The sequence below is a fragment of the Aegilops tauschii genome, chromosome 6 (genome assembly GCF_002575655.3).
Source record: "Aegilops tauschii subsp. strangulata cultivar AL8/78 chromosome 6, Aet v6.0, whole genome shotgun sequence".
Lineage (NCBI taxonomy): Eukaryota > Viridiplantae > Streptophyta > Magnoliopsida > Poales > Poaceae > Aegilops > Aegilops tauschii.
Window position 1 is genome coordinate 339,174,240 of NC_053040.3, and position 8,382 is coordinate 339,182,621.

At 43.0% G+C, this 8,382-nt stretch overlaps 1 protein-coding gene across 2 annotated transcripts; it reads left to right on the forward strand.

Annotated features, from left to right (window-relative positions):
- Positions 1-1,439: 1,439 nt before the first annotated feature.
- On the forward strand, positions 1,440-6,830 carry LOC109769924 (aldehyde dehydrogenase family 3 member F1). 2 transcript variants are annotated; one of them, XR_012187852.1, is made up of 11 exons: positions 1,440-1,785; positions 1,925-1,993; positions 2,093-2,189; positions 4,811-5,017; positions 5,107-5,231; positions 5,322-5,426; positions 5,542-5,702; positions 5,812-5,902; positions 5,977-6,126; positions 6,250-6,574; positions 6,642-6,830. XR_012187852.1 is itself a non-coding variant. In XM_020328630.4 (10 exons), exons 1-10 carry the CDS (start codon positions 1,456-1,458, stop codon positions 6,484-6,486), a joined length of 1,572 nt encoding a protein of 523 aa, XP_020184219.2. In that variant the 5' UTR covers positions 1,440-1,455; the 3' UTR covers positions 6,487-6,830. The 2 variants fall into 2 exon arrangements, 1 of the variants encoding a protein (XP_020184219.2); XM_020328630.4 differs by having other exon boundaries at positions 6,250-6,830.
- The last annotated feature ends 1,552 nt before the right edge of the window (positions 6,831-8,382 follow it).

The window sequence follows — 8,382 nt, forward strand, 5'->3', positions numbered from 1 at the left end:
TCTGGAAGGGCAAGATGCTTTCCCGCCTGACAGTGGTAGGCCAGGCGCGGTTTTTCCTTCTGCCGGAGCACCCAAGCCCCCCCCCCCCCCCAAGTGCGCTGGGTTCGGCCTGGGATCACTGGGCCAAAAAATGGACCGAGCCGACGGATTCCGGCGTCCTGGGAGCACGACTGGGTTTTTTTGGCGCCGGCGCGAAAAAACTCGCCCTGGGGGGGGGCTGCTGGGGCCGCGAGTGGAGGTGCTCTTACCTTTGGCCATCTTGACAACTGAGACATGCTAAATTAGTCACCATCGGGCTTTTCCGTGGCTGTGGAGAGCTTCAAGCATATTGAAGTTGTGCTACAGACTACGGTCTCGGAGTGTTTCGACATCAGTAAACCAGCGATCAGCACAACATTCGTTTTTTGAAACAAGGCAAAAGATTTGCCATTTCATTGAATAAGAAAGAAGTTTTAGAACAAAGCCGCAAAGTGGCGAAACAAGAAAGAACTACTCTCGCGGCATTACAATACCCAACTGCTTCGCACCGGCCAAAGCCCAAAGAGACACCTCCTCTTTAATCTTGGAAATGAGAACCATCGAAGGGACGGCTGTGTTACGGAAGACTCTAGCATTGCGTTCGGTCCAAATCTCCCATGAGATGAGCATCATCAGAGAGGCCAGCGCCTTGGGAGATCTGACCCGAATGTGTATGTTGCTGGTCCACCAGTCTCTCACCGAGACCCTCGCCGCCCAGGTGGCCGTGTTGACGTAGTGCATTCTAAGCCACGGAATAGTATCATTCCACACCCGTAGAGTGAATCGGCATTGGAAGAGGAGATGGACCGCAGATTATTGACATTGTTTGCATAGAGGGCATACACCACAGTTGGGCCAATCCCGCCTAATTAAGCGATCAGAAGTCCAGATCCTATTTTGCAGAACGAGCCAAACAAAAAATTTGCTCTGTGGGGGAGCCCACACCTTCCAGACCGATTGCACCAGATACGAAGTAGTAAAAGCCCTTCAAACTGTGCCTTGTATGCTGAAGAGGCGGAGTACATGCCATCTTTAGGGAACTTCCATACAATTGAATCCTTCCTCCCCTCCTCAAGGGTTACAGAATTCAGCTTTCCCCAAAGATTTGCAAACTCTTGGACGTGACCAAGGGAAAGGCCATCGGAAATGTTGATGTTAGAGATCCACAAATTGTTGTGTAGAGCTTGCTGGACGGAGCAGTTTTTCTTTCGGGAGAGGTCAAAGATACGAGGCGTGAACATTCTAGTACAGTAGTAATGTATACTTTATGTCTAAAATCTGGACAGGCAAGCTAACCGCCACCTTGTCACGCACAGTCCCCGCAAATCCAACTGTGCATACGGTGACAATAAACCACCGCATTGATGAACGGCCCGCCATATTTCAACCACACGGTCCGGCGTACACGCATTTTTCTTCTGTCCAGTTGGGGCGTACATGCTATTTAACACAGCATCCGGGGCGCGCTTCATTCCGCAAGCTAGAGCCCGACACCGCGGCCATCAACCAGCGAGCGTGCACTTCGTGAGCTATAGCTCCTCCGCCTCTGTCTCCATGGGAAGCCTGCACGAGGAGCCCGGGCATGGCATCGGCGACCTGCTGAGCGGCTTGCAAGAGGCGTACGGGAGCGGCCGGACCAAGGACCTCGCCTGGAGGCGGGCGCAGCTCAAGGGGCTCCTCCGGCTCCTCACGGAGAAGGAGGAGGAGATCTTCGACGCGCTCCACGACGACCTCGGCAAGCACCGCGCCGAATCCTACAGGGACGAGGTACGTACACGTACAGGCAGCACTCCCGTGAGATCTGTCTGCGTCCATGGCATGCTTGAGTCGGTTAGCTGGCCATGAATTTCAGTTTCAGTGTATCCATGGTACTTAAACTTGTTTTGTTCTGGTGGTCCATCTTCAGCTTGGGGCTCTTGTCAAGTCCGTCAACCACACGCTGAAAAACCTCGAGAGATGGGCGGCCCCCGAGAAGGCAAGCTCCCGCCAGAGCCGCTGAAAAACTTGATTAGTAAGCAGGCTGCTGCTTCTGATTGTAGAGGCCATGACTTCTTGTTTTGGTGCGTGTATGCAGGCTCAGGCGCCGTTGGTTTCCTTCCCGGCGACCGCGCTGGTGGTGCCCGAGCCGCTCGGCGTCGTGCTCGTGTTCTCCTGCTGGAATTTGCCACTAGGTGACGCTGACTTCTTTGCTCTAGCGACACAAGTGTTATCTTTTATTTTTCGTTTCATAATTGCGACGTGTGCGCTATGAATATTACTAGTACTCGTTAAACCCAAAGTTGGGGACTTTACTGCAATACACACATCTAGCTACATCAACATGGGTACTATTCTCTGACTGCGTACGAATCTCATTTATGTTCAGTTACATTTAGGCTATCTATACTGGTGCAAAATAAAAAATACCATTGGATTACCACTATATAATATATATTTTTGAAAAGGAGGTCATCCCTCGGGCTCTGCATCGGAAAGATGCATGCGGACACTTTATTAGAGCAAAGATGAATTACTAATATATGTGTATATATAGACCAATAACAGAAATAGAGTTGAAGTACCGTGTAGCATGTCGGTGCATATATAGTCGGATCGGCTGCGCGCCCCTCTAAGAAGTGGAGGATCATGGTAGCAGAGTGCCGTTGTGTCTTGTCCGCGGCGAGACATAAGCCAGTCTCTCCTCAAGGACGCTCTAAATGGGCCAGTCCATAATCACATATGTACATATAGTTTCTCTGCTTTTTTTCATTGGTTTTTTTGCTTTTCTATTTTGTAAAAAATATAAAAACATCTTAATGTAATTAAGCTTTTTAGAAATGTTCACTGTGAATATGAAAAAAAATGTTAACACAGTTTAATTTTTTGTTAGCGTAATTCTCAAAAAAGTGATAGCATTAAAATAAATGTTAGTGGAATTTAAAAAATGTTCATGTGTCACAACAAATGTATGTCATGTTTTTGGATAAAATTGTAGTACAAGTAAAATAATAGTTTGTATAATTCAGTAAAAAATGTTTTTGCCATTCAAAATACTGTACATTACATTTTGAAAAATATTCAAGCTTTTTAAAAATATGTTTCAGCCATTTAAACAAATTTATACAATGTGAAAAATGTTTGCATTGTTAAAAAATGTTTTGTCTCGTTTGAAAGAAAAATCAACATATATGTGAAAAATGTTTAACAAGGAATTTTTTTACTTTTATTTGGAAAAATGTGAAACGTCTATAAAAAAAGTTTTATATGTGTACCAAAAATTTATGGAAAAAATAGGCATCAAAACATATATTTAAAAATGTTAAAAGTGTAAAACGAAATGTTCTTGATGTATACGAAAAGTTCATGTGTCACAACAAATGTATATCATGTTTTTGGATAAAATTATAGTACAAGTAAAATAATAGTTTGTATAATTCAGTAAAAAATGTTTGTTGCCATTCAAAATACTGTACATTACATTTTGAAAAATATTCAAGCTTTTTAAAAATATGTTTCAGCCATTTAAACAAATTTATACAATGTGAAAAATGTTTGCATTGTTAAAAAATGTTTTGTCTCGTTTGAAAAAAAAATCAACATATATGTGAAAAATGTTTAACAAGGAATTTCTTTTTACTTTTATTTGGAAAAATGTTAAACATCTATAAAAAAAATTATATGTGTACCAAAAATTTATGGAAAAAATAGGCATCAAAACATATATTTAAAAATGTTAAAAGTGTAAAACGAAATGTTCTTGATGTATACGAAAATTGTACAATGTGTACGAAAAATGTAGACATGCATTACAATGTATTTCGTGGTTTCCTCTTTAACGACAGCCATCATGGTCATTTATTTCACAACCTAACTACTACTCAAGATGTCTATGGAGCCTCAGGCCACACCTTACACCATGCATTGCATTTAACCTTTTTTAACACAACATTGCATCTAACCTAAAGGTCGCATTTTTCTAGAGAACTTTTTCAGAGAAACTAAAAGTTTACATTAATATAGTAATAAAACTACTCAAATACAACAAAAAGTTATGCAACTCTTTAGTAAGCCATTAGTACTCCTAAGGAATGTACGATAGTGCCAAATCTAAGGATGTGGCATACATGTTGTCATAACACCAACTCATGAAAAATATGAATAATTCCTAGAAACAGGAGTACCTGATAGATGAGTTGTGGTGTGCAAGTTATGCTATGTCGTTTTTGTGTTTAGGTACTCCGGCAAGCATAGTTATAGGAAAGTGGGTGTAACCATAGTATGGATGTCCTTATCACAAAGGAAATCCTCCTTCCACGCATTTTTTTGGAAATAATCATTTTCCCGTGGTGGAATCAAACTCAATTGGACATAAATCCATTCATATATGACTTAGTAGGCACGACAACCATGCATTTGTTTTCATTTCAATGTTTTTATGAATTCTTTAAGTGGTGCATTCGCAAAAAAAAGAATTCTTTAAGTGGTGATGTGTTTCTAGTATTCATTAAATCAAAGAGATGTCGACTATTTTTACTAACAATAGTCGTGGGAAGAAAAATAGTTTCTCCATTCGAATGTATACGGAATTCAAGTCCATGTCATCAACAAATGTGCCCGAAGTCTAACAACGCATTGATGTTTACTCATGGAGAATCTAACTATATTCATGCTATGTTAACAATCATGGTTGAAACTTGAAGCGTGTATGTCACATTCTTGGGTACATGTTTTGCACAATTAGTCCTTACCTTGTCTCCCTTTTGAGGAAAAGGATAGTTACTTAATATGGGTATGGTGTTGTGTTGTAATGCAGGTTTGGCTTTGGAGCCAGTCTCTGGCGCACTAGCAGCTGGCAATGTTGTGGTTGTAAAGCCCTCCGAGCTTGCTCCATCCACTGCCGCGTTCCTTGCTGCCAATATACCAAGGTACCTTGATCCTAAGGCTGTGAAGGTCATCTTAGGTGGACCTGAAGTTGGAGAACAACTCATGGAGCACAGATGGGACAAAGTTCTTTTCACCGGTAACAACAAACTTGAAAATTCACCTTCCTTCTTCACAAAAGCAGTCACTACAGACAAGATCCCATCAAATTATTGTCATGTTGTTCAGGAAGTGCCAATGTAGGGCGTCTTATTTTGACGAAAGCAGCAAAGCACTTGACCCCTGTCGCACTTGAACTTGGGTCGAAATGTCCGTGCATTGTTGATCAGCTCGATAGTAAGAGAGATAGGCAGGTAATCCTCAGGGGTATTGTCATGTTTCTAATTGCAATAAATCACAATGAATGATGAACTAATTATATAACCCATGTGCGGATTATATAGATTGCAGTGAATCGAATAGCGGGAGCGAAATGGTCAGTTTGTGCCGGCCAAGCATGTGTTGCCATCGACTACATCCTGGTAGAGGAGAAATTTGCTCCTATTCTGGTATGGTCCACTCTAATATCCAGTTAACTACAATACTATACAAGCTCATGGCATGTACACTACATATATCTTCCGACTGCTTCTTGAGCATGCATTAATTTTTGTCTCTTTGAAGATTGAGCTACTGAAATCAACGGTCAAGAGATTTACCGCTACACCAGAGTGCATGGCCAAGATCTTAAACACAAAGCACTTCCAGAGGTTAAGCAACTTTCTAGATGATGATAGGGTGGCACGTTCTGTGGTGCACGGAGGATCAGTAAACCAAAAGACCTTGTAAGTTCTTAGAATTTCACCTTCATCTGTCCACATCCTTCTTATGGATATATCATGTACAAAAAAATGAATAAAATGGGTGCCTCATGCCACTACGCCTATGGCGCAGGACTATTGAACCCACCATACTGTTAAACCCCCCACTCGATTCAGACATCATGACTGAGGAGATATTCGGCCCACTGCTCCCTATCATCACGGTATGCCGAATGGACTATATTATGTGACAGATTATAATACTAAGTTGATGGTACATGTAAATGTGGGCTTTCAGGTAAAGAAGATCGAAGATACTATTAAGTTTGTCACATCGATGCAGAAACCATTGGCAATCTATGCTTTCACCAAAAACGAGAAGCTAAAACACCGGATTATAAATGAAACATCATCCGGGAGTATCACATTCAACGACGCAACTGTGCAGGCATGCAAACTTATCCACCTCATTCCTCCAAACTACATGCGCTTTCGCAGCATAAAACTTTGAAGTGTTCTACTTTATTTCATTATTGAGATTGATCTAATCATGACTACTATGTTGTTGCAGTACGTAGTCGAAGGCCTCCCGTTCGGTGGCGTTGGGCAAAGCGGGTTCGGACAGTACCATGGCAAATACAGCTTTGAGCTTTTCAGTAACAAAAAGGCAGTGTTCAAGAGAAGCTTCCTAATCGAATTCATGTTCAGATACCCGCCATGGGACGACAGTAAAATTGGGATGTTGAGACATGTTTTCAACACAAACTACATACTTCTACTCCTTGGACTGCTCGGCTTGAGGAGATGATGAAAGAACAACCGGGAGAAAGAGACCAGGGGAAAATAGCCGAGAGAAGCTACGCCAAATGAACAAAAGCATATGGACAGCAAACCACGTAAATGCTACACCATCCGATCGAAAATAAGTGTCGCGGTTTTGAAATAAGGTTAGTTCAACCTTAGTTCAAATCTGCGACACTTATTATGGATCGGGGGGAGTATATACTTTTGTTCGTGCAAAATTGGATTATGTAAGTGTGCAAACCTGTTTCTGTTGAGTGTCGTGATTCCTCAAGGTTTGACAATTTAATACAATTCAGGATAACACCCCTAGGTGTTTACCTAGAAGAATGAGAAACCTTTGAAATCAAACTAGAACTTCTTATTAGGCAAGGCTCAGTTTGATGTTGCTAAACTATGTTGTGTTAAGATTGCTTAACAATCTGTTTTTTAAGGATTACCCGACCCCTGCAACATTACTTAATAATCTGATGTGAAACAATACTCCATATAGCTACCGGAAAATTTTTGATTAGCAAAACGTCCACCAGAACTATGATATTCCACCACCACAATACCGATGCCGGCTAAACCACGTTTAACAGCGGATTTCTGATCTACCATTTCTTATGGGTACAAATAAACAAGTTGAGACTGGATCCGGGCAGCCCGGCCCCTTGAGCATTCAACAACATTTCCATAGTTTTATTCTAAGACCAAAGAACGATCAATAATGCAGCACGCTAGCAGCTGCTCGTTAAACTGACCAATACTACGAGACTAAAGGCCCGTTCGGACTCCCTCCTGCTCTCCAACTCCGCTCCGGAGCGGAGCAACATGCAGTGTTAATTTGAGGAGCTGCTAATACGATGTTCCACCCGCTCCGCTCCCGAGTGGAGGAGTGGAGGGCTACCGAACACAGCCTAAGAACGCAACCGATCGATAGCTCCCAAATCTCACATGCGGCATGTCCAGGGGCCAACCGTAGAAAAATGAGGGTTTCAGACCGCACCAAGCAACAACAGCTAGCCCAAATGCTAGCGCCGAGCATAATGCCTGCGCCCGAATCACGTTGCGAGCATTTGTTTTCGCGCTAATTCAACACGGACGAACAGCAAGATGGAAGACTTTTGTGCGCGAAGCGATCTGATCTGCATGTGGTTTTGCGACTTGTGAGCGAGAAACATGCTGAATTTAAACAGCCTTGCCGTTCAGAAACCCAGCTGTCGTTGAGTACCCGGTACAAGTTCTTCTCTGGCTGGTCTCGCAGAAGGCGGGATGTATAAACGCGCCACGCGGTGTACTGTACGGCACATGCCGGTGTCACGGTATGCCCAACTGCTGCGCTGTAATGTCCAACACTCTTTCAGCTTAGACAAAACAAAAATTAATTTCTTGGAGCTCTTTTTTTTTCTCTCTTAAAAAACCGCTACCGGGCGCGGCCTGCGCCACGCCGGCTAGAGGGTGACGTCCGTGTGAATGCATGGACGCATCTCCGTTAGAGCATTTTTTAGAGGAAAGACATACGCCCGACTTTATAAATAAAGCCATAAGGCAGATAGCAACAGCATCACAGAAAAGTATCAAACACATCCAAGCCCCAACGCTGGGCAAGACGACGAAGGATAAAGTCAGGTACATGGCTCCCACGCCAGTACACGGCACGCAGGCCGGAAGAGAAAGAACCAACTAAAGCTAAAGCATCTGGCCCAAAACAAGCAATCAAGCATCCTACTCTTGTCTGCATAACTGAGACGCCGTCGTCCGGATTTTGTAGATCAGCATAGAGAGCGCCTCTTGGTCGTCGACCTTAGTCAATGATTTCCACTGCTGCAGGAAAGCACACGATTTAAATAAGCAGTCAGCCGGTTTAGCCGGAAACACGTGCTCGATAGTAAATTTGTTCCTAGTAGTCCACAGAGAC